Source organism: Notolepis coatsorum (assembly GCF_963971535.1).
Source record: "Notolepis coatsorum genome assembly, chromosome: 14".
Classification (NCBI taxonomy): Eukaryota; Metazoa; Chordata; class Actinopteri; order Aulopiformes; family Paralepididae; genus Notolepis; species Notolepis coatsorum.
Window position 1 is genome coordinate 29049797 of NC_140178.1, and position 24817 is coordinate 29074613.

At 41.6% G+C, this 24817-nt stretch overlaps 1 protein-coding gene across 1 annotated transcript; it reads left to right on the forward strand.

Moving 5' to 3' along the window:
- Positions 1–1206: 1206 nt before the first annotated feature.
- eif3d (eukaryotic translation initiation factor 3, subunit D) lies at positions 1207–24817 on the forward strand. The gene is made up of 16 exons (XM_084329950.1): positions 1207–1296; positions 3271–3396; positions 3486–3531; positions 5992–6128; positions 8304–8389; positions 8525–8597; positions 8798–8913; positions 10925–11057; positions 12518–12665; positions 13104–13234; positions 14203–14288; positions 17701–17830; positions 21300–21442; positions 22465–22657; positions 23188–23281; positions 24704–24817. The coding sequence occupies exons 2-16, from the start codon at positions 3274–3276 to the stop codon at positions 24715–24717; spliced, it is 1653 nt and encodes a 550-aa protein (XP_084186076.1). The 5' UTR covers positions 1207–1296; positions 3271–3273; the 3' UTR covers positions 24718–24817.

A 24817-nucleotide genomic window follows, 5' to 3' on the forward strand; every position in this document is an offset into this window, starting at 1 on the left:
TTTAAAATGTACACAATTCACACCAACTTACTTAGGTCTACGTCTAAAAAGATTAATAAAGAGTAATATTCTGCTGTATAAATATTTGTTCAGCCTATGTCATATATTTGAACTGCTTATATTACTAACTAGATATTCTTGTACCGGATCTCCTCACTGGTAAACAAGAATACCCTGAAGACTCTGGCATGTACTCATTCAAGGGTACTACGACTATGCATGCACCTCATGGTACCAAAGCACCTCAAAGGCGCTAAAAACAAAATTACAAACATCTCAAAACAAACTGGTCAGACTACTGCTTGGCCTTACTCCTAGAACCCACCTCACCCCTGCCCACTTTGACAACCTAGGATGGCTTAGAGTAGACGACAGAGTACAGCAACTTGCAATGGGCCTGGTCTACAAGATACACTACACGACCAAGGTACCCATGTACATGTCAAAATACTTCCCAAAGGTCAGTGAATACCACGATCAAAACACCAGATGGAAATCCACAAATCATGTTAAACCCAGATTCGGCTCAAACAAGGGACTAAACACGTTTCGCAATTATGCCACATCAATGTGGAACACCCTACCCAAAGCTGTAAAGGAATGTGAATCACTACCCACTTTCAAAAACACTCTCAAAGAACACCTACGGGAGACTGCAATTCGAAACTGGCCCCTGTAAATGTCCTAACACAACCCCCCCCCCCCCCCCAATGTACAGTAAATGACCAAGTATGGTCTTGTCAATATTCCAATGTACAGTTTTGCTTGTTCAGTTGTAGTGTCCCCCACCCACTCCTCCTACCCAACCCCCCCCCAACCTCCTCCAATGTATAGTTTCTATGTCAAATGTATATACTCTCTTTTCTGGACTCTTTTCGTATCACAAACAGTACTGTATTTGCAAATCTGGTATGTCATAAATGTATAGATATGTAGCAGTACTGTCTATCTGTATGTCATGTATGTCATGTTATGATGAATTGAAAATGGGGGACCCTGATGTAAACAAGACGAAAGTCTTTCTCTGGTCTGCATCCCCTTAACAATTGTATGTATTGAGCTGTACTGTACTCATTCTGCAATCTGTTAATAACATTTTCAATCAATCAATCAATAGTACACTACGAACCTAGTTTCAAATGACTGTCGCAAAGCAATGGTGGTAATTACGGCAGGAACAACGTTCCGATTTACGGCGCTTTACTACTTCCTTTCACACCGGCGGTCTGACAAGAAAATTGTGCATCTGACGTGCGGTTGAAATAAACCGCTCCGTACGGTGTCACAACATTTAAGGTGAGGTTTTAATATCACGGGAAGACATGTGAAAATTCAATATTCTCAAATATATGTATATTCATACTAGAAGGAGACTCGTTAAAGAATACGACGCCTGCTGCCACCCAGTTAGCTTAGCTTTGCTAACGCGGCCACCTGGCAAGCCCTGTTCTTTGCTATCAATATTTGAGCTACTAGTAATGTTAGCTAAAGCAAACATCAGAGCGTTTCTTTTGTCATCACATTTGTGCCCCAGCCTGACGTGTTTAGCTAAACGTCAGCGTGCTGCTATTGTTTGGCTTAAAGGTACAATTTCATTATTAGCTCAAACAAGGGACTAAACACGTTTCGCAATTATGCCACATCAATGTGGAACGCCCTGCCTAAAGCTATAAAGGAATGTGAATCACTACCCACTTTCAAAAACACTCTCAAAAAACACCTACGTGAGACCGCAATTCGAAACTGGCCCCTACAAATGTCCTAACCTAGTTGTACAGTAAATGACCAAGTAAGGCTTTGTCAATATTCCAATGTACAGTGTAAAATGTGTGTGTGTCCCCTACCCCCCCACCTCCAATGTACAGCCCTCACCCAACCCACCCAACCCCACCCCACCCAACCAACCACCTCCAATGTACAGTTTCTACGCCAAATGTATATACACTCCTTTTCTGGACACTTTTGTATCACAAACAGTACTGTATTTGCAAATCTGATATGTCATAAATGTATAGATGTAGCAGTACTGTCTATCTGCATGTCATGTATGTCATATATGTTATGATGAATTGAAAATGGGGGACCCTGATGTAAACAAGACGAAAGTCTTTCTCTGGTCTGCATCCCCTTAACAATTGTATGTATTGAGCCGTACTGTACTGTGCCCATTCTGCAATCTGTTAATAAACTTTTCAATCAATCAATTCAATCAAACCAAGATGACCAAACCCAGCTGTTTGATTGAAAACTTTATTAACAGATTGCAGAATGGGTACAAACAACTGCTAAGGGAATGCAGACCAGAAAAAGACTTTCGTCTTGTTTACACAAGGGTCCTCCATTTTCAATTCATCAAGACATTTATGACATACAAGAGATACAAATATACGGTACTGTGTAAGAAAGAGAGAACATCATACAAAAATATATATATCCGAAGGGGAAGAAACTGTACATTACATGGCCCCTGTAAATATCCTAACCCAATCCCCTCCAATGTACAGTCATTTACCTAGTATGGTTTTGTCAATAGTCCAATGTACAATTTTGTTTGTTTGTACAGTGTCTCCCCCCCCCCCCTCAATGTACAGTTTTGCTTGTTTATACAGTGTGCCCCCCCAACCACCTCCAATGTAAATTACCCAGTATGGTTGTCAATATCCCAACGTACCCAACCCCCCCCCACCCAACCTCCTCCAATGTACAGTTTCTACGTCAAATGTATATACTCCCTTTTCTTGACTCCTTCTGTATCACAAACAGTACTGTATTTGCAAATCTGGTATGTCATAAATGTATAGATGTAGCAGTACTGACTATCTGTATGTCATGTATGTCATATATGTCCTGATGAATTGAAAATGGGGGACCCTGATGTAAACAAGACGAAAGTCTTTCTCTGGTCTGCATCCCCTTAACAATTGTGTGTATTGAGCTGTACTGTATTGTACCCATTCTGCAATCTGTTAATAAAGTTTTCAATCAAGAGGGGGGGGGGGGGGGGGCTTTGACAATGCTGTTAGCTTGGTTGGTTCCATTTGGTGGAAATGTTGAGCTTTCGGGGGTCGTTGATGACTAGCCCACTGCGCCATCATCTGACCCTGTACCCTTTTATCTAAGTGTACGGCTGGGAAAAGCAGTGCTGAGCATGTTAACCTTTTAATGATAATATTAGATAAGATAAACATTTATTGCCCTTCGTGAGGGAAATTGTGTTGTCGATAGCATCATGCCTAAAAAATATGAATGACATTTGTGTTTCTCCCCCAGATCATGGCGAAGTTCAACGCCCCTGTGATTCAGGACAACCCGTCAGGATGGGGACCCTGTGCTGTCCCAGATAAGTTCAAGGACATGCCCTACCAGCCCTTCAGCAAGGGAGATCGTCTGGGCAAGGTTACCCTTCTCCTAAACCTCCTTGCATCCAAATGTTACCGTCCTAAATACCATGTGGTTTTGAATTGTTTTAATTCTTCTGTATGCAGGTGGCCGACTGGACTGGGGCAACTTACCAGGATAAGAGATACACGAGTGAGTGCATTTTATGCAAATTTAGGAGAATCAGGGATATTGTTCTACATTGTTAAAGTTTTCTAGAACTCACAAGTCACTTTACACTAAGGGGTAGTGAGACAAACAACCGGATTTGTAATAGATCCGGTGTGAGACGGGAAGCCAGTGGAGGTGTTTTATGACTGGGCTGATGTGGTGCCAGGATCTGGTGTGGGGTTAGAGAAGTCGGGCGGATGCATTGTGGACCATTTGGAGTCTTATTGAGCTATAGCACTGATGCCCGAACACCAAACCCGGACTATCTACTGCTAGACTACTGGACAGGTGTAATGAATGAATGCCTGCAGACCTCTAGAAATGTGTCCTTGTTTGGAACACTTTGTGGGTCTGTATGTTTGATAAACCGAATAACCGTAATTTTCCAACCTTGCCTCCAAAATCCACCTAGTCTCCACTGCCTTCTCTTAGACCCCCCCATCCATCCATCCTATCTGTTGTTTATCTCACTACCTCCACCCCTTAGTGTGACCTTCAGTTCTAGAAGAGCACTAATATAAATCCCTATTATTATTATTAAAGATCCCCATCACACATGTTTGAACACTGTAAAAATGTTGTATATTGATTAACAATTGGGTCGCTTTCACACATGGGCTGTTTGGTCCGGACTTTCGGACCAGAATTCGATAGTCCGGTTTTTCGGGTCTGTGTGAATGCGCGTCGAACTCGGTTCGCGGACCAAACAGTCGAACTCTGGTCCGCCTGAAAACGTCGGTCTCGGTTCGGCTTCATCGAACCAAACGCGAACCAAATATAGGAAGTGATTATTATTACCACTGCTCGCAGCACTCACTGCAAAACAAGCACACTGCATCTAATCTCTCTATCTATCTATATATCTGTGCATCTTGGGAAGAAGGAAGAAAAAACGCGGCTTATTATTATTACCGAGGCGCGCGGCTTATTATATTATTAATAAAACAGCTACTTGTGGGCACTCATAAAAACACCGTGGTCTACAAGTTGTTTAGCGAGAGGATGGTGGTAATGTGCTTCAATAGAACAATGGATCAATGCCATGTCAAAACTCGGCTCCGCTGATCTGGAGGGCTCCGCAGTCCACACACAGACACACACACACACACACGCGCGCGCGCACACACAGGATCGCAGCCACACACACATTGCCACTGTCCAATAGACAAGCGCCCTTTTCGACCGCGTGACATTGTTCAGAAGGTCTCGGTCCGCCTGACAGATTTCTATGTGAATGCAGGCGAACCAAATGAAGAATGCAACAATGTTGCAACTTCACCCCCAGAACCGCACCGAGTCCACCAAAACTATATGTGAAAGCGACCTTAGTTTGATATGGTTTTCCCACCTTGAAAAGGTTCAATAAGGTACTGAAACTGGCTTAGCAGCATCCCTACACCTTTGCCCTCATTGACGATGCAAGGATCTATGGAAACTGTAAATATCTGTGTAGCATTGCTATTTACAATCCTCGTCTTTATATCTCATCTTTGTTTAAAACAAGGGCTGCCCCATACCTTTTGACAAACCTTGGCCAATTAATGCGCTGGAAATTTTTTTGTATCCACTTTTTCTCCTCCTGTTTTTCTGTGTTTTTCTCACATCCCAATTTAGTAGTTATGCCAATTCCCCCCTCCCCTTCCTGGTCATTGCTCGCATGTGCCCCCCACTGGTCGGTCTAGGGAGCCCTGAAGTCTATCAAATGCTTCCTCCGAGACATAGGAGACAGCCAGCAGCATCTTTTCACCTGCCAGCGCGGACTCTCATTGGTGAGGTGTAACGTGTGGGAGGTCACACTACCCTCACCATCCCCCTCCCTCGCTGTGCAGGTGCCCTGACCGACCTGTAGGGGTCGCTGTTTACAACGACCAGATTACCACCCACCGGCTTCCCTCCCGCTGATTCTGCCAATTGAGCCAGTATGACGGCCGGCCAAGCCGGAGGCAACGCTGACAGCCGGATTCGATACCAGTGTCTCTCGCGTTGGTGACGAGTGCTTAGTCCGCTGCGCCACCCAGCCGCTCTGCGCTGGACATTTATAATAAAAAAAAATTTAACACCTGGACACCTTCAAATCCGCTCTAAAAACACACCTCTTCACCAAGGCTTTTCCCCATCAGTTAGTTTAGATTAGATTAGGTCCATTATCCCTTACCTTCCCTCATCCCCTCTCCCCCCCCCCTATTTTTCCTTGCCCTATTTTTTGTCCTGATTGTGAAGCGACCTTGGGTTCTATGAAAGGCGCTATATAAATTTGATCTATTATTATTATTATTAGGTCTAATGTCATTGTGCTTGTACATTGTAATAGTCTAATAATTCTTTGGAGGGCCAAAAAGAATGTTATGGAGGGCAGACTTTGGACTGTGTGGGTCCTACTTTGGACTAGCCGATGGTTCATGTTCTCGAACTGACAACTTGCTAATGCTCTGTTTTCTTCAGATAAGTACTCCTCTCAGTTTGGGGGAGGCAGCCAGTATGCCTACTTCCACGAGGAGGATGAGACGAGCTTCCAGCTGGTGGACACTGCCAAGACACAGAAGACTGCCTACCAGAGGAACCGCATGAGATTCGCTCAGGTACATGACAGACTCCTTCGTTGTTGTCCCATTTACAATTTAACAAACCGGTTAAAACCTGTTCTAGAAATTGCAGTTACGTAGTTATAGAGCGGTGATCTGCCAATATAAAGTTATCAGTTCCAAAAATACTAAATATCTGTCTTGGTTGTGTTGAAATGGCTAACAATCCCATGTATTGTGTACCCTGCGTCTTGTGCTTCAGTAACAGTGTGGCCTTTAAAGGTTAACTCCACTATTTTGGGAAATTAGCTTATTTAACATCTTCCCTGGAGTTAGACAAGAAGATGCATACCTTTTTTGTCTCTGTGCGTGCATTTTAGCTTTGGGAATAGATGCTCCGTTAGCATAGCTTAGCTTCATCACTGGAAGTGAGGCAGGACAGTAGCCTTACAGTGCCTTACAGTGTATTGCAAGGTCTGACATTGACCAAACTTGATATGCATGACCTTGGTGGGCTCTAGGTCAACTCCTGAAAAGGGGGTCAATGTCAGACCTTGCAATCAAAAGTTAGGGGCGCACTGAAATGATGGCAAGGGTTATTAGCCCCCTAACTTTTGATTGCAAAGTCTGACATTGACCCCCTTTTCAGGAGTTGACCTAGAGCCCACCAAGGTCATGCATATCAAGTTTGGTCAATGTCAGACCTTGCAATACACTGTAAGGCACTGTAAGGCTACTGTCCTGCCTCACTTCCAGTGATGAAGCTAAGCTATGCTAACGGAGCATCTATTCCCAAAGCTAAAATGCACGCACAGAGACAAAAAAGGTATGCATCTTCTTGTCTAACTCCAGGGAAGATGTTAAATAAGCTAATTTCCCAAAATAGTGGAGTTATCCTTTAAGCAATAACATACGAGAGGGAGTGCTAGTATACGGTGATTGTTGGCACCAGTGTTGTGTGGCTGTAGCAGCCAGACTAGGCATAGTTGCAACAGATCAACACAACCAGGCCAATACCCGGCATATAGACTCTTTTGTCAACGCGATCTTGTAGGCAAAACTCTGCCTCCGCATTCCAAATTATGCACGCCTATTTTGAGTTGAACTCTCAAAATGTGAAGTAGGCACGTCATTTAGTCTCATCTCCACGGCGCTCATTCTCTGCTGCAGTGACCATTAGAGCTGGGTTAGGATCTTTGGTGTTTAATCCCCTTGCATACCTGATTAGACTACACTTTCCGCAGGTAGCGGGGGGGGGGGACAAGGCATGTTGCATATTAGTATTTTACTGATCCGAGACATTCCTTTATTTACATTTTTTTGCCGATTCATATCTAAACACATTTTCATATATAATAATGCTGTTGAGTGTTTTCATGTGTTAATTGTATGATGGGTTGTAAATCATCACAATCAGCAGAATGCATCTCTAGGGCCTGTGCTAATGAAGAAATTTGTGATAAAATGCTTAGGAGACGTAATCATAAGTACTTATCGTGTCACAGGAGTCTTCAGTAACGTTGAATGGTGATCCATTTTGTGAATACTTTTGTTCTCGAGTCTGTAACGATAGCTTTGTTGAGGGTTGACCCAGTGCAGCACTGTCAGTTCCTTCAGAGTGGGTTCAAATTCCTGAATCATTAGCAAAGATGGTTGGCGTTAACTACAGTACGTTAGCTTGCGCCGTCTCAAAGCTTCAGTAGTAATTATCATTGAGTAAACAAAGCTTCATTCTTCTCGCATCAAACGTTTCAATGTAGTGGGTAAATGAGCCTTGTGGACATGGTGCCATGTAGGGACCACTCCAGTCCACACATCCCACACCAGACAAGAGTTTCACAAAAATAATAGACGTTTGCCAGAATAATAGAATAATAACGGCACAACAACAGTGCAGGCAGGCCAGAGGCCAGACAGGAACAGCGCAAGCAGGCCAGATGCCTGGCAGGAACATTGCATGCAGGCCAGAGGCCAGGCAGGAACAGTGCATGCAGGGCAGATACCAGGCAGGAACAGTGCATGCAGGCCAGAGGCCAGGCAGAAACAGCGCTCTAAGCTCAAGTGGAGGTGTTGTTTAATGACGCAACGCTCCCTGTCACCCACACTTTAACAATTTCCTCTTGGAATTTTTATTTAAAAAGATATTACCCATCCCTAGTAAGTACTGCCTGTCGTCCAATCGCAACGTGCGGCCGGAAATAAATGTTGCATTATTCTGAATTTTCTGTGCAGAGGAATCTGCGCAGGGACAAGGACCGCAGGAACATGACCCAGTTCAACATGCAGACCCTGCCAAAGAGCGCCAAGCAGAAGGAGAGGTGAAGTGCTTTCGGTCACCGCTAGCGGTTAAAGGCGAAGATTGTGTTGTGTATCAAGTAACTTAATAGTTCCACCAGCTATTATTTAATCTCAAACCTGCATCATTGTAACTTTTGAATGTTGATTTTGCACAGGGATCGCATGCGCCTCCAAAAGAAGTTCCAGAAGCAGTTTGGCGTCCGTCAGAAGTGGGACCAGAAATCCCAGGTAAATGGCAATACGTTTGTTCTCATTTGAGAGATTGCAAATTGAAATGTTTATTTTTTTATATAATTCTGGGTAATATGATATATCCTTTTGGTCAAGCTTTTTGTGGAGGGGAAGTTTCACACATGTGTTTTTGTGTCGTCTCTCTCCTCCCGTCCCTCTTCCCACATTCATCCACATTCGAATTCCGCCGCGCCCAGCTGAAACCCAGAGACTCGTCTGTGGAGGTTAGGAGTGACTGGGAGGTGAAGGAGGAGATGGACTTCCCCAGGCTGATGAAGATGAGATACATGGAGGTGGCTGACCCCACAGACATGTGAGTGAAACATTTCAGAGTCCGTCCCATTAGCATGTTGGCGCAGGCCTGTGGTGGAATGGGGTGGGCGAAGGCTTAGCTTCATTTGACAGTTACGGCAGACCCCTCCCTGCTGCATTTCATCGGCGTGTACGTCACTGCGAACACATGGCCCCCATACAAACATTGATAAAACGGAGAGCTGATGAATGTCATTTCAGGTTTACACAAAATCACAGGCCATGCTGGCAATCATTTGTCAAATAGAAGAGCTACCACAGCTTACATTATTATTTGTTTTGTCAGCTGTAGGGATGGGAATCGAAAACCGGTTCCCGTTGGGAACCTAATTGGCCGATGCCTGGAACCGTGTGGCTCCCGTGACTTTCGATTCCCTTATCGCTGCCAGGTTTTTCCTACAGTTGCGCAATAACGTTAGCATGTAGCCATGGCAGACTCTATTTGATTCATTAAGGGCTCGAAATTGCCTGGGTTTTGGTAATATGCTCCCGAAATGCTCCCGCTGTTTGGCTACTTCTATGTGCAGTGAAAACTACTTGAATGCTTTAGAACCTAGTCATTGATTTAGTTCAGGGTGAGCTAAAATTTGCCGCGGAGCTAACGCTAGCTAACGTGAGCTAACTCTAGTTAATCAAGCTCTCAGAGAGAGATAAACAGCTGACAGCGGATAGTACAGGTACAAATACAATAAAACAGCGGGTGGGGGCTGTTGTGTAAACCTTGTACTCTTTAGTTCACATATAATAAGAGACGGAGTGTTTGTTTACTAGTCTGTACTCCGTAAGACAGGAAGTACCGTGGTGCAACATACAATGTGTCCGTGTAGCAACACAAGCCAATACCTTACAGGACAGGGGCCCGGGGAGGGAGGTGGGTGGGTGGGTGTGGGTGGGTGTGGGTGTGTGTGTGTGTGTGTGTGTGTGTGTGTCAGAAGTCAGAGGAATAACGACCTGTTATTCAATAGATTAAATTAGTTTAAGAATAAAAAAAAAAAATACATTTTAAGAGAATCTCAAATACATTATTTTATAAGTGTAGGCTATAGTTAATGTTTTCTTTTTTACAGTTTTTGTATTTTTCTGACATGGTAAATGGCTGCTTTTTTATATAGCGCTTTTATCCAAAGCGCTTTACAATTTGTTCCTTACATTTTACCCAATCACTCACACATTCACACAACGACGGCGGAGGCAACCATGCAAGGTGCCAACCTGCTCATCGGGAGCAGTTAGGGGTTAAGTGTCTTGCTCAAGGACACATCGACACGCTGCCCGGGAGGAGCGGGAATCGAACCGGGAACCTCCGGATTGCCAGACGACTGCTCTACCTCCCGAGCCACTGTCGCCCCTGACATGGGGCCTCAACAATAAATGACAATCAGAAATGTCAAGTTGCATGTTGTTATTCTAACCAGCTTAGTTCTGTTGCATTTCCAATTTATTTATTAAAATTATAAAGTAATCAGGTATCGATAAGGGAATCGATAAAGAATCGAATCGATAAGCAGAATCGATAATGGAATCGTATCGATAAAATCCTATCAATTCCCATCCCTAGTCAGCTGACAATTGACCTAAGCCCCGTCCTCTTTTCTTGATCCTCCAATCACATCCTCCAGCTTTGTTTGTCCGAGGGAAGCAACGGTTGTGATTGGAGGATCAAGAAGGGAGGGCGGAGCTTGAAATGGTTCAATCATGTGCTTGCTGCCGATGACTGGTTTTCTCTGCCCTCACTGTCGTGTGTTTAAGCAGAGCTCTGGCACGGGCAAATGGAGAAGCTCTCGCACGCATAATACAGGCTTTGAGAGCATGACTGAAGATTAACGGGGCCAAAAATACCCCTGGAAGTTCATAAATGCTCCTGAAGTTGCGGTCCTACTATCTAAAACAGTACATTTCGGCGTGTCTGGGTAATGTAGAGGCTCGATCCTCAGTAGCAATACCGAAGGTAGTCAAACTTATGTTAAGAGGAATAGAAATGATTCATGTGTTTTCTGTCCTATGTTCTTCAGTGAGTGCTGTGGTGCCTTGGAGTACTATGACAAGGCTTTTGATCGCGTCACCACTCGCAACGAAAAGTCACTCAAAAGCATCAAGAGGATTTTCCATACAGTCACCACCACCGATGACCCCGTCATCCGCAAGGTACACAGGCACACCCGTTTTATATAAAGTACTGATACAGATCACATCTAGCCACAGAAACATTTAATATAAAGTACTGATATAGATCACATCTAGCCACAGAAACATTTTATATAAAGTACTGATATAGATCACATCTAGCCACAGAAACATTTTATATAAAGTACTGATATAGATCACATCTAGCCACAGAAACATTTTATATAAAGTACTGATATAGATCACATCTAGCCACAGAAACATTTTATATAAAGTACTGATATAGATCACATCTAGCCACAGAAACATTTTATATAAAGTACTGATATAGATCACATCTAGCCACAGACACATTTTATATAAAGTACTGATAAAGATCACATCTAGCCACAGACATTTTATATAAAGTACTGATATAGATCACATCTAGCCACAGAAACATTTAATATAAAGTACTGATATAGATCACATCTAGCCACAGAAACATTTTATATAAAGTACTGATATAGATCACATCTAGCCACAGAAACATTTTATATAAAGTACTGATATAGATCACATCTAGCCACAGAAACATTTTATATAAAGTACTGATAAAGATCACATCTAGCCACAGATGCATTTTATATAAAGTACTGATATAGATCAAATCTAACCACAGAAACATTTTATATAAGTACTGATATAGATCACATCTAACCACAGACACATTTCATATAAAGTACTGATATAGATCACATCTAACCACAGAAACATTTTATATAAAGTACTGATAAAGATCACATCTAACCACAGACATATTTTATATAAAGTACTGATATAGATCACATCTAGCCACAGAAACATCTTATATAACGTACTGATAAAGATCACATCTAACCACAGACACATTTTATATAAAGTACTGATAAAGATCACATCTAGCCACAGAAACATTTCATATAAAGTACTGATAAAGATCACATCTAGCCACAGAAACATTTCATATAAAGTACTGATAAAGATCACATCTAACCACACACTACAGAAACATCTTATATAAAGTACTGATAAAGATACATCAGAAACATTTTATATAAAGATCACATCTAGCCACAGAAGCATTTGCTATCATGTCTTTATGGTATAGTACTTTATACTTTGTATCTTCATAGGGTAACATTTAAACTCTTAATTTTCAACCTTAATCCTATCGTTCTGTTGTGAGGAGAACATGTGATAATTGGACATAAAACGTAAAAGGAGCAAACATCCCAGAGAAACCCAGCCAGTTGACGTCACCTCCACTATTTCTTGAACCTTAAAAATAGTTGAGGAAATAGAGGTGGATGATGTCATCCAGCGAAGCTTCTCTGCAGTGGGGGTGGGCAGCTCAAGATGCAGAACAACTTCAGTTTTATGTACCATTATCACATGGTTGGATGTCGTCCCCCCCCCCCCCCCCCCCCCCCCCTGATAATGATCACGTCTCCTCCCTCCAGCTGGCTAAGACCCAGGGCAATGTGTTTGCCACTGATGCCATCCTGGCCACCTTGATGTGCTGCACACGCTCAGTGAACTCCTGGGACATCATTGTGCAGAGAGTGGGCAACAAGCTCTTCTTCGACAAGAGAGACAACTCTGATTTTGGTGAGTCTTTGTGACATTTAGTTTGTTATTTTCTTCAGTTTTCAGTCTTATGGTAATATGGTTTTAACTTTCTCATGACCTCATAACTATAAATCGTTAGTTTGCTAAATCCTTTAGATTGTCAAGATTAGCCAAGCAGACTTGCTTTGTAACACGGAAGGTTAATAGCAATCTAGAATCTAATCTTATGGAATTGCCTAGATAATCGTGATGAAAGTCAATAGTTTTTTAATCAAATCATGACCAAGTATTCAAAATCATCAGATTCTGAGATTCCCAAAGATTCCCCACCCCTATTATCCTACCAAAATCACTAGTGCTGTTATGTAATATAGCCCTCACTCAAACCTCACTGTTTGTACCTCATCATCTCTGGTAGCTTGACCTTTGACCTTACAACGCAGAGTCCTCCTTCATGTCTCCATCTGTTCCCCTCAGATCTGCTCACCGTGAGCGAGACGGCCAACGAGCCTCCTCAGGACGAGGGCAACTCCTTCAACTCTCCCCGCAACCTGGCCATGGAGGCCACGTACATCAACCACAACTTCAGCCAGCAGTGTTTGCGCATGGTACGCACTTCTGAGCCCACTGATGACTGCAATCTGTGTGAATCGAGACATTTCTTTTTATTACTTTCTTCAAATGAACAGTTGTGAATTTTTACAGTGCTTTTACTGCAGAAACTGTCTTACCGTTAAACACAACATGCAGCGTCTTTGTAAAGCACGAAGCAAACATAACAACTTGGCCACTTCACTCTCAAATAGTAAATTTGATCAGTTAGGCTATAAAACTAATTAAAGGTGCTATAATTAACATTTAATTTAGTTTGTATCCACTTTTTCTCCCATTTTCTATTTTTCTCCCATCCCAATTTTCGTATCGTCCAATTCAACCCTCCCCTGTCTTGAACGCTGTTTCATGCCTCCCACAAGCCGGCTGCAATGTGGACTAAGTCATACATAGCACGAGTCCCCTCCGATACTCGAGGTAACAGCAGTCGCATCTTTTCACCTGCGCGGCTCGATCTTTCAGCGTCAGGGGTCTGGGCTTTGGAGGGGCCCCGCCCCCGTCGCTTCCTGATTCTACTGCGCAGGCGCACCAACCGACCTGTAGGAGTCGCTGTCCACAACGCCCGATTCCCTCCCCCTAATACTGCCAATGTGTATTAGTGCGGACGACCAGCTAAACTGAAAGCAATGTGGAGCGCTGGGCTCGAACAGGGAGGCATACCTGTTCGAGCCCAGTCTCCAGTATTTGTGGTGAGCGCCTTGCCCACTGCACCACGTAGCCGCCCTATAATTAACATTTTATGTAGAGTAGTCTTTTATTTTTATGAATACATCCACAGAGCATGAAAGTATTTCTTTTCCCCAAAGAAATGATTGATTTATTAATTTCTATAATATATATTTGCAGGGTCCAAAATGAATGTTGTTGCAGGCATGTATCCCCTTCCTACTTCCCATTTCCCCATGTGGAATGCACCTGGCTTGTATGTTCATAATGTCATTGTGTTGTTTTTTTTTCTTCCCAGGGAGGAGAGCGTCACAAGTTCCCCAATTCCAATCCATTTGTGGAGGAGGACATGGACAAGAGCGAGGTGGCCTCAGTCGCCTACCGGTGGGTACTGACCTCTCCTGGTTAGTCTTGATACTGTACGTAGGGCTGTCACTTTCTCCCAAAATCAAGTTTGAACGAATTCAATGAATTTGTTCAAATTACATCATACTTTTATCCCAAAACAATTATTGTCATCGGTTTGGATAGTTGTAATTGCGTAAGGCCTCTGGACAGGCACCAGAGAGAGAAAGAGAGAGAGAGTGAAACACAGACGCATAGATTTCCCTAATCGCCCAATCCCCAAGTATCCGTAAAAGGACTTATTGTAAATCTTTCTTTTTAAAAATGTGTGGCCAGCAGAACTTGACGTGGAAGATTCTCTAGGCAGATTCATTCAATCTTTATTTTTATTCGAAATTCACACTGAGAGGCAACCCTCATTTACAGTGCCATCGAGTATTATGTAGTCATCAACAATCAATTAATATACAAAGAAAGAAAACATTTTAATAAATAAAACGCTACTATAAGAATAGAAAAGAAAATGTGATACAATTTTAAGAATGGAAAAATGTATTCCTTTTTAAAAACGTTTCACACTCTAAACACAATTTAAAAACATTTACAGTTTGGTGAACTGCTTGGTCACCAGTGCTCTAAATGGACACTAGTCAACCTGTAGGGCGGTCCTCGATTCAGGAGCATAGGAGCCAAAGGCAGATCTACCAAGTTCAGTACTAGGCACTTTAAGTGTGAGCGTTTGTGTACCACAGGGTCCAGGGGTCCTTTGCAACAATAAAGTAATGTAGTTTGGACAATCGTCAATTAATAGCTTCATAAAGAAACAAAGGCCAGTGCAAATTTCCGTCAAGAGGACCACCCAACCTCATTGTACAGGACACAATGGTGAGTAGTACTAACCATCACTGGTGGTAAATCTGACACTGTCGCAAGGTTGATCATTTACCACTTACAAGTTCAAAGCTCTCGGTAGCGCCGCTCTAGGATGATTTAACTTCTCCGCGTTTACAGAAGGAAGGAAGGAACGATCTATGTGACTGGTTGTCTGTCATCATCATCATCTGCATGATCACAACATCGTGACGGTGCACCCCGACGCATTCCAAGCGTTTAAATACTTTTTCTCTTTGGTTGCGACGTGAAAAGCGGGTGTTTTTGGGACCACATGCACAGCACAGCCATGATGGTTGTTGTTTTGCACAAGCCTGAAGACTATGTGAGAGTTGAATAGCCGTCTGTATGTGGACACTGTAGTAGGGCTCGTTCAGATAATAATAATAATAATAATAATGATAATTATAAACTTTATTTGGATAGCACCTTTCATACAAGAATTGCAGCCCAAAAATTCAAAGCAGTGATGTCGACATAAAATAGGCATGAAATGAGCATAAAATCGGCATAATAATATATTGATATAATATTATATAATAATTTAATAGATTTCTGTCTTCAAATCTATTAAAAAAAGATTGTAATATATTTCTGCCAATTGATTGAATAATAGATTTCTGACATTCAAATCTATAAAATACATATTGGCAGGTTTCTGACTAAATAAAAGCAATGCATAAAGATGGGCAGGCCAACATTATGAGGGTTGTTTTTCCTGTAGCCTATTCAGGAATATTTCACCACATCCTAATATGACGCAGCTCTCGTTGTTTATTTATTTTACAATATGCCGCCGTTTGTAAGTCAACACAGCTGTTAAAAACATGCATTAACCTTTTAGAACAGCAAGATTATGTCAATATGTACTTTCCCACACTGAAGATAACCACGACTTTACAAGCTGATAAAAGAATGCATGTTTTCAGTGGTATGCTACCATGACAACATTTTGTAATAAACTGATCGATAAGAGACTAAATACATTTCTTTAAATTCCTTGCCAAAATAAAAGCTGTTCAATTTCATGTAGTTTCCATTGTATGAACCTCGATGCAACACTTGAGACTGGCCATTTAATATTGAGAAAAATAAAAAAAACTGATGAATAGTGTTTGAAGTCTAAACCGCTAAGTCAGGGGTCGGCAATTAGGTCTGGCCACGGGCCAAATTTTCCCCAAGCCATTGACTGGCGGGCCAGCACCAAAAACAATGGCTAATTTAATATAATGATAGTGAAAAATGCAGCACCGCGGCGGGTGCATACACATAATAATAATAACTTTATTTGTATAGCACTTTTCATACAGAGGTTGCAGTTCAAAGTGCTTCACAACAGTAAAAAATCGCAAATGATGTAAACAAGACAAACGTCTTTCTCTGGTCTGCATCCCCTTAACAATTGTGTGTATTGAGCCGTACTGTATTGTACCCATTCTGCAATCTGTTAATAAAGTTTTCATTCATTCATTCATGAACAGCAGATCAGCTGTTGTAGATCACCGCGGCGAGTGATCAACAGCAGATCAGAATGCATGAAAACACGACTCACCATAACTGCCCTGGGCTTGTTTCAGTCCTCCAAAATCCCTGCTAATGTTTGAAACATGTCAAATATCCACTCAGCGCCCTCCAATTCCAGATTGGCGTTGAATGCAGCTACTTTATCTGCCAACTTGAACACAGTTGTCATCATTGCCTCGAGTCGTTTGCTATCTTGTCGCCACATATTATGCAGAGAGGACCTCGGCACGCAAGAATCACTGACCTGTTGCGATAAACCCGTATTTTAAGTATGACTCCTGTTTATTAAAAGAAGCTTTATGTGTCTTGGAGGTCATAGGCTCCTCTTCTGGCTCCTCGGTTGGTATTTCCCTGTTGCAAAGAAGCTATCCAAAGACCTTTTTTTTGTTTTTTTTTTAAATTTTTGCTAAAGTTAATCGCTCGCATCCCGAACGCGGAAGTGAAAGTGCGTTAGGGAAAATATACACACGGCCCGGTGGGACTATTCCATTGGTTCTCCCAGTCCACGTGACCATTTCTAGCATTTCAATTGGCTATAGTGACAGACATAGATATGATGAATACCGGTAGATGGATACAGCTTCACAAAGACACTCTGGCGTCACGAGTGAATATTTCCTGTGCGTAAAATAAATATCATATTCTCAAAATAAACTGACTGGCCAGAAATTATTGCTGGCGGGCCAATGTCAGCCCGCGGGCCGCCTATTGCCGACCCCTGCTCTAAGTGCACCCACCTTAGACTATTAAGTACGCCATAACCACTTAACTCTTTCTCCTTTAAAAAAAAAAACATTATCTTTTATTTATTTTGGGAATTGGTTGTGCCTGCCTTATAGCATACAAGGTCAATGTAATCAAAGAAACTGTCTAACTTAGCTTACAATATAAGTAAAATGTTGGCATAAAATAACTTGCCTGGAAACTGATCTCTTTTCTCTCGATCATGAACAGCAGGTTTTCCATAAGGATACCCTGCAAGGTCCACATTTCTAGACGAGGCTGATTTTTCTTCTCCGTTCCCTCTGTGTTCCAGGTACCGCCGCTGGCAGCTCGGGGAGGACATTGACCTGATTGTGCGCTGTGAGCACGATGGAGTGATGACCGGAGCCAACGGCGAGGTGTCCTTCATCAACATCAAGACTCTCAACGAGTGGGACTCCAGGGTAAGAGCCGGGGAGGGGAGGGGTCCCCTTGGGCTGACTGGGGGCGGGTGTCGTCTGAATCGTTATTGTAATGGTGGGGTATGGGGAACACATACAGGGCTTTCCCCAGGATTTTCAAACAAGATGGTGTTGCAACTAGGGGGTGGTCCGAAGGGGAGGATGTGGCCCCCCGTCTGTGAGGCAAAACATATTCCAAAGCCATTTTCTGTAATTTCCTGCAACTTAAAAACATAATTTTAATAAAATGGCAAACGCATGGGCAAGTTATTTATTTAAGTACAGTGTATAAAGTTGAACAATAGTTTTAAGGCACTTGTATACACACACACAGAGTGGAATAGAGGTCTGTATTAGAATCGGAAGGTCTTTATTGCCAAGTATACTTTACACGTACAAGGAATTTGCTTTGGACGTTACTGGTGCGACATTAGCGGACAGACATTAACACTTTCAGTGCCGGCCATTAACGTTGATTAATGTCCTTGAGTGCCATCATCCACTTCAATGATGGCGTTAAAAACGCATAATCTATGTTTTAAATTATGGCTATGTGTCTAATCTGCCCGTCGCTTATCAATGACTTGTTTGCAGTCAACATTGTCGAAACGTATTGTTTTTTAATCGGTTCATATCCTTTTTATAGCATTTCGAAAAGCTATAGTTTTCTCGAAAATTTCCAGAAAATAGAAAGATTCCGTCATAAACGGCATTTATTGGAATATTCTCGAATACACTAGACACGTTGTCATTTGTCGGCCTATTTATGAATCGTTTTCAAATAAACGCTAGATTATCGATAGTATATATGTACTTATGCACGCTATAGAAGCGAGCTGAGAAATCGATTCTCTTATTTCCTCAACAGCACACACACACACACACATACGGGGCACGCTGTTATCTCAGTGAAGATAGCTCTGATTATCCTAAAACTGGTAACATAGACTCCTTACCTTAGATCAGATGTTCTCCAAAAAGATTATTCCAATTCCTGATCGCCATTCCAAATATCGATCGCGTTTATTGATTGATTATTGGCTGCTGTAAATATATATTCCAGGCTGCTTTCAATCTCGCGATCACTTCCCTCGTCATCAGATCCCTCTGCAGCATAGTGGAGCCAGTAGGCCCCCCCCCCCAGATCCACCAGTCTAATCGAATGGCCTGCAGTTACACAGGGATAGACGATAGGGGGCGGTATTTTCCCATCAGAGCTCCTAGAGGGGCTGCTGTACCAACGGGAGACTCGGTTGATGAAATATGAATTCAGATCGCTAATAAAAAAATCAAACGACAATTCGTGTCGTCGGCACTCAACGGGGGGCATGAAATGACGACATAACACGTCGCTGGCACTCAAAGTGTTAACAGACAGATAATACAATAAAGTGGTGGAGTAAAGTAAAATATATATATAGATATTTATGAGCTAAGTTAAACACAATAGAATAATATATTTATGAAATAAAATATAGGCCAGGGCTGTACGACTGTATAAGAGGTTGAATACAATTACCGTAATTCCTCTAATAGTAACCCCGGCTTGTATTTGTTTCAACTGTAGCGGGTACCAGGCTTGTATTAGGAGGAGGCCTGTATAAGAGGGAGGCCTATATTTCAAATTTTCAAACGGATCATAATGAATAAATCAACATTTTGTGTCAGTTTGAACCCAGTCAAATGTACTGGGTTCATTTATTGAAACCAAGTACTGTATGAAATAGTAAACAGTGCAATTACAGGTGGTCACTGGTCATTTCAACGTTTTCAAAGTGAAATCAAGTAACTAGCTCAGTATGCAGCTCAGTATATTAGTAACCCGGCTTCTATTAGGAGGCCGGCTTATAATTGCTTAGCTCAAGAGCGCACCCGGCCATTAATAGAGACCCGGCTTGTATTTGAGACCCGGTTACTATTAGAGGAATTACGGTATGTGGGATATAAACTAAGTTAAATATAGCTCAATAGGTAGATATCGTACAATTTTAAGTAAAAATAAAGTAGGAATAGGCCAGGGCTGTGCAACTGGGCAGATGTGGTCAATTATACAATTATATACACGAATTAGAATGAAGTAACAATACAGTGGGCAAGTATATAGTCTAGTAGGGTGTGTTAATGTAACAGTGGGGGGGGGGGGGGGGGGGTCAGTGAGGGTCCCTCACATCATTAGACAATGATGTGTCTGTTTTTAAGCTGGCCCCAAGCTTTCACTGCAAAAAAAGAAGAAAAGAAGGACATGGTGGTGCTGGTGTGTTGTCATAGTGGCGCTGCTCCGCTATACCATTGTTTAGGGAAAGCTCTGAAATGCTAAGGCTTGGCTCTCTGCCTCTTTCCTCTTTTCAGATGAGCTCTGTTTACAAAACATACATGATTCAAGATTCAAGAGGTTTATTCATCACATACATACACAAGACGTATAGTGAAATGAAGGTGGCCATGCCCGCTTCGAGTGTGCAAAGAAATACAAATAAATTGACTGTAATTTACGGAAGGGTGATTTAAGCCAGAGCGGTCCTGTACCGGACCGACAATAATTTCACGCCATAAATAGATCAATATAGACCATGTAGTGTTTTTTGTTGTTGTTGAGTGTAGTCTTTTGAAAGAAGAGACCCAGGGCTTTAGAATTTCATAAAACTACACTTCCCAGCTCACGCCTGCCCCTGTCAAATCATCTGACTTCAAGCGTGAATTTTTTTTATTTAAAAATATATATATATATTTTGGATCATATCTCACGGGTCAAACAAACCTGAACGCTATTGCCATACTTTCTGTGAACGTCTAGAGAGAAAAAACGCGGCTCAATCAGATGAAAAATGGCGGACCTATTTACATTACAAAAAAGTAACTGTACTTACAGTAGATTTCATTCATGGTTTTTGCTGCCCTGTCAGGGCCGCCTGGTGGTACTAAATCCAGATTGAGATTTGGCCCGATCCATAGATGTGTGACTTGGCCAAAATAATTATTCATTATAATCGTTCACATCTGGTCTGTTTGATGTTCCATCAAAGATGAAAAAAATAAATAAAGAAATTGATATTCTCCTTTGGTTCATTACAATTTACTCAAGCCTAGTAACAGACACAATATTTCTGACACTGGGAATACATTCCCCGATGTCCCTAGATAACAAATGCAAAATGCAAATGGAACTTGTAGAAGTGGAGCAATCTTCCATTTACTTAGGTGTGTATTTATTTTCTAGGCGAATTTTCAGAAAATATGGCTAGGGCTTAAGAGGTTAAAGGGGTCACTTCTTTACATTTTCATGCATCGCATCCCCTCCAATATGTAGGAGACCTGGGTTTGAATGATGTATTTTTCATTTGAGGAAGAAAGGAAGGAGAGGAGATTGAGCAGAGACTATGTGGATCTGCAGCTACTGCGTATTTCTTGCCAGGATAGAATGTCGTCTTCTCTTCCGAGATGCTAATCTCCCGTTCCTCTTGTCCCCACGCAGCACTGTAATGGAGTGGACTGGCGCCAGAAGCTGGACTCCCAGAGAGGAGCTGTCCTGGCCACTGAGCTGAAGAATAACAGCTACAAACTGGCCCGCTGGACCTGCTGTGCCATGCTGGCTGGATCAGAGTACCTCAAGCTGGGGTGAGGAACACACACAGGACTCATCTGACTTTTTAAAATGATTATTCACTCAAACTACAACAACATTCCATCAGTAAACTCAATTATTTGTAAATGTAAGTGAAACACTATTTCAAGAATTTGTATATATATTCATATAAACTATCAGGCCAGACTATTCCTATATATTATATTGATATGGTCTAGGTCTAGGACAACACCAGACTATTCCTATATATTATATTGCTATGGTTTAGGACAACGCCAGACTATTCCTATATATTATATTGATATGGTCTAGGTCTAGGACAACACCAGACTATTCCTATATATTATATTGCTACAGTCTAGGACAGGGGTTCTCAAACTTTTTCATACTGTGACCCCATTTTATTTAGGAATTCTTTTGGGGACCCCACATCGTGTAATTTCAACATGGAATTAAGGAATATCAAAATAAAAGCACACGTTGTTGAACTTGATCATGCATATTTATTAGAAAATGTAATTACAGCACTATGTTATCAATACACAGGCATATTTAGCCAGGATATGTTACCAGAACACTAAAAAAAATATATATATATATATATTTTTTTTGCCAATGCACGACCCCACTGTCACCTACCCGCGACCCCAATTTGGGTCGCGACCCATAGTTTGAGAACCACTGGTCTAGGACAACACCAGACTATTCCTATATATTATATTGCTATGGTCTAGGAAAACGCCAGACTATTCCTATATATTATATTACTATAGTCCAGGACAACGGCAGACTATTCCTATATGATATTGCTATAGTCTACTCTAGGACAACGCCAGGCCTTTCCTATATATAATATTTCTATGGTCTAGGACAGCTCCATACCCGGAGACGTCATCATTTTGATTCTTAAGCTCTCTGGTTTCTGCATTTTAGGAGAGAACTGTTTTTGATAATAAATATTGATTGAACTGTCCGACACCACAGGAAATAATGTATAGGAAGTCTGAGTGGTGTTCCCCTATATGTGGCATAACAAAATTATTTCTGGTCTCAGGTACGTGTCTCGTTACCACGTGAAGGACTCGGCCCGCCACGTCATCCTGGGCACTCAGCAGTTCAAGCCCAATGAGTTTGCCAGCCAGATCAACCTGAGCATGGAGAACGCCTGGGGCATCCTGCGCTGCGTCATCGACATCTGCCGGAAGCTGGATGAGGGCAAGTACCTCATCCTCAAGGATCCCAACAAGGTGAGGTCACTTTGTCAGCACAGACTCCCCCTGAATGCTTTTAGAAAGTAAGAGTTGATGGTAAAGTTAAAATTCTATGATTATTGGTAAGTTGACTGTTTAGAATAGAATTGTGTTTTACTCATTATTCCATTGGTTGACCATGTGTATTGATTAGATGATTACTCACCGGTGTATCTGTGATTGATATGTACCTTTTTTTTAAGTGTCTGAAATGCAAATCTTTTTCACATCCTGATGAAGCCAAAAGGCCATAACATATAGATCACATGGTCCAATAAAACATATACAAGAGTGTGTGTGGTCATCTATTACTTTTTTTAAAGTTCAAACTTCGTTGTTATAAAGAACGATGCAAAAGATGGAAACTCGCCAGTCGTACACGTGTCATCACAATGGTTCCTAGTCTACAGTAAAGTGGGCGTACTTGCCTATATCCACTTACTGTAGCAAGCTAGCTTTGTTTTTATCCTAAACTAAAGTATTGATTACAAAGTGAATCAACATCCTCTATGTTTGTCTGCCAACAGCAAGTGATCCGTGTGTACAGCCTGCCTGATGGCACCTTCAGCTCTGATGAAGATGAGGAAGAGGAGGAAGATGAAGAGGATGAAGAGGAGGAAGGTGAGATTTCTACCCATGTTGATATATTAACTTGTGTTGATATTGTAGCTTATTGTCATTGCACCGTTTTCACCAACCACTCTAAAACCAATGACTGGCTAATAGTCAATGGATTTTGTTAACTACCGTACTTTTCGCACTATAAGCCGCACCTGACTATAAGCCGCAGCAGCTAAATTGAATGATGTGTACATATATAAGCCGCACTGGACTATAAGCCGCAGGTGTTTTAATGTTTAATTACCATATGTAATTACCATTGGGACACAATACTGTCGGACAAATAACAAGAATTAACTCATTTACAAGTTGTATTAAGTTTAGCAAATAAGGGAACAGATAAATAACATTTCAATGCAGTCAAAAAAGCAATATTTTGATTTTAACATTTTCGGGTTTGGTCACGTCGAGTCACATATAAGCCGCACCGTTATATAAGCCGCAGGGTCGAAAAATGGGGGAAAAAGCCGCGGCTTATAGTCCGAAAAGTACGGTAATTGATAAGTCAATTTATTGTCATCGTACAACGAAATTAAGTTGGCTTCTAGCCAGAGTGCAAAGGAGCAGTAAAGCGTATTGCAGTATACAGCAGTTTTAAATAGACAATAATAAAAAGTAAGATAAAATAGACTGAGTAAAATAGTGCAGTGCAATAAAATTGTTCTTTACTGTTCCAACAGTTCAAAGTCGTCTTTACCTTCTCTGTTTGGTATCCACAGTTTAAAACTTGACAGTCTTCCCTCCTGTTTGATACCACATAACCACAATATAGTGGTAGGAGTATGAATACACTGATAATAAACTAGCCAGTGGTTTAAATGAGTGTGTGTATATAGTGTGATTATACTATGAATTAAATCAACTAATGGATACTGAAATCCATACTTATGTACTGCCTACATCTGTCTTGCACTGTTCTCATACCTACTTCCATTATACTACCTATATGCAACCTATAGTTTATTCATACAACACTGTATAATAACAATGTATTTGATCGCTTACACAGCGGGTGATTGTAACCAAATAGAAGGTGATTAGCATTAGATTAGAACTGTGGCCAATGAGCTGTGGCACTGCGGCATGTGGTAAAACAATTCACAAATCTGTGAACCTATGATGAATGTAGTCTTATAGAAGGGCCTGTTTTTAAATCTCGTGCTGCTTATGGAGCACAATTCATATTGTAGATATTTTTGTCATACTAAAAATGGAGTTGGTGATGTCAATTATGATGGTTATTGCCATCTTGTTTAGATGACTAATACACAGTTTAAGTTGCTGTATTCCGTTTTTCCGTTTATAGCCTCACTGTACAGTGTATTTCGGAAGGCCTGTTTGGTAGAATTTCCTGATTTAAAGATGTTCTCCTGGTCTCTTTTTCTGTTCTCTCCACCTTCTCCTGTCCTTTGTTTTTTCTAGATGAGGAGAACTGAGGTGTGGAGGCGGCCCTAGTGACCAAAGTGAGCTGCACCACATATGCAGATATATGAATTCCCTCTGACATTCAATAAACATATGACAGATTGGCTAATA

Excerpts from the sequence above, each read along its gene's own strand:
- eif3d (XM_084329950.1), top strand. The coding sequence starts at position 3,274 with ATGGCGAAGTTCAACGCCCCTGTGATTCAGGACAACCCGTCAGGATGG. Across the intron at positions 8,390-8,524 it reads AGCGCCAAGCAGAAGGAGAG|GGATCGCATGCGCCTCCAAA; the intron begins GTGAAGTGCTTT and ends GATTTTGCACAG. Across the intron at positions 13,235-14,202 it reads GCCAGCAGTGTTTGCGCATG|GGAGGAGAGCGTCACAAGTT; the intron begins GTACGCACTTCT and ends TTTTCTTCCCAG.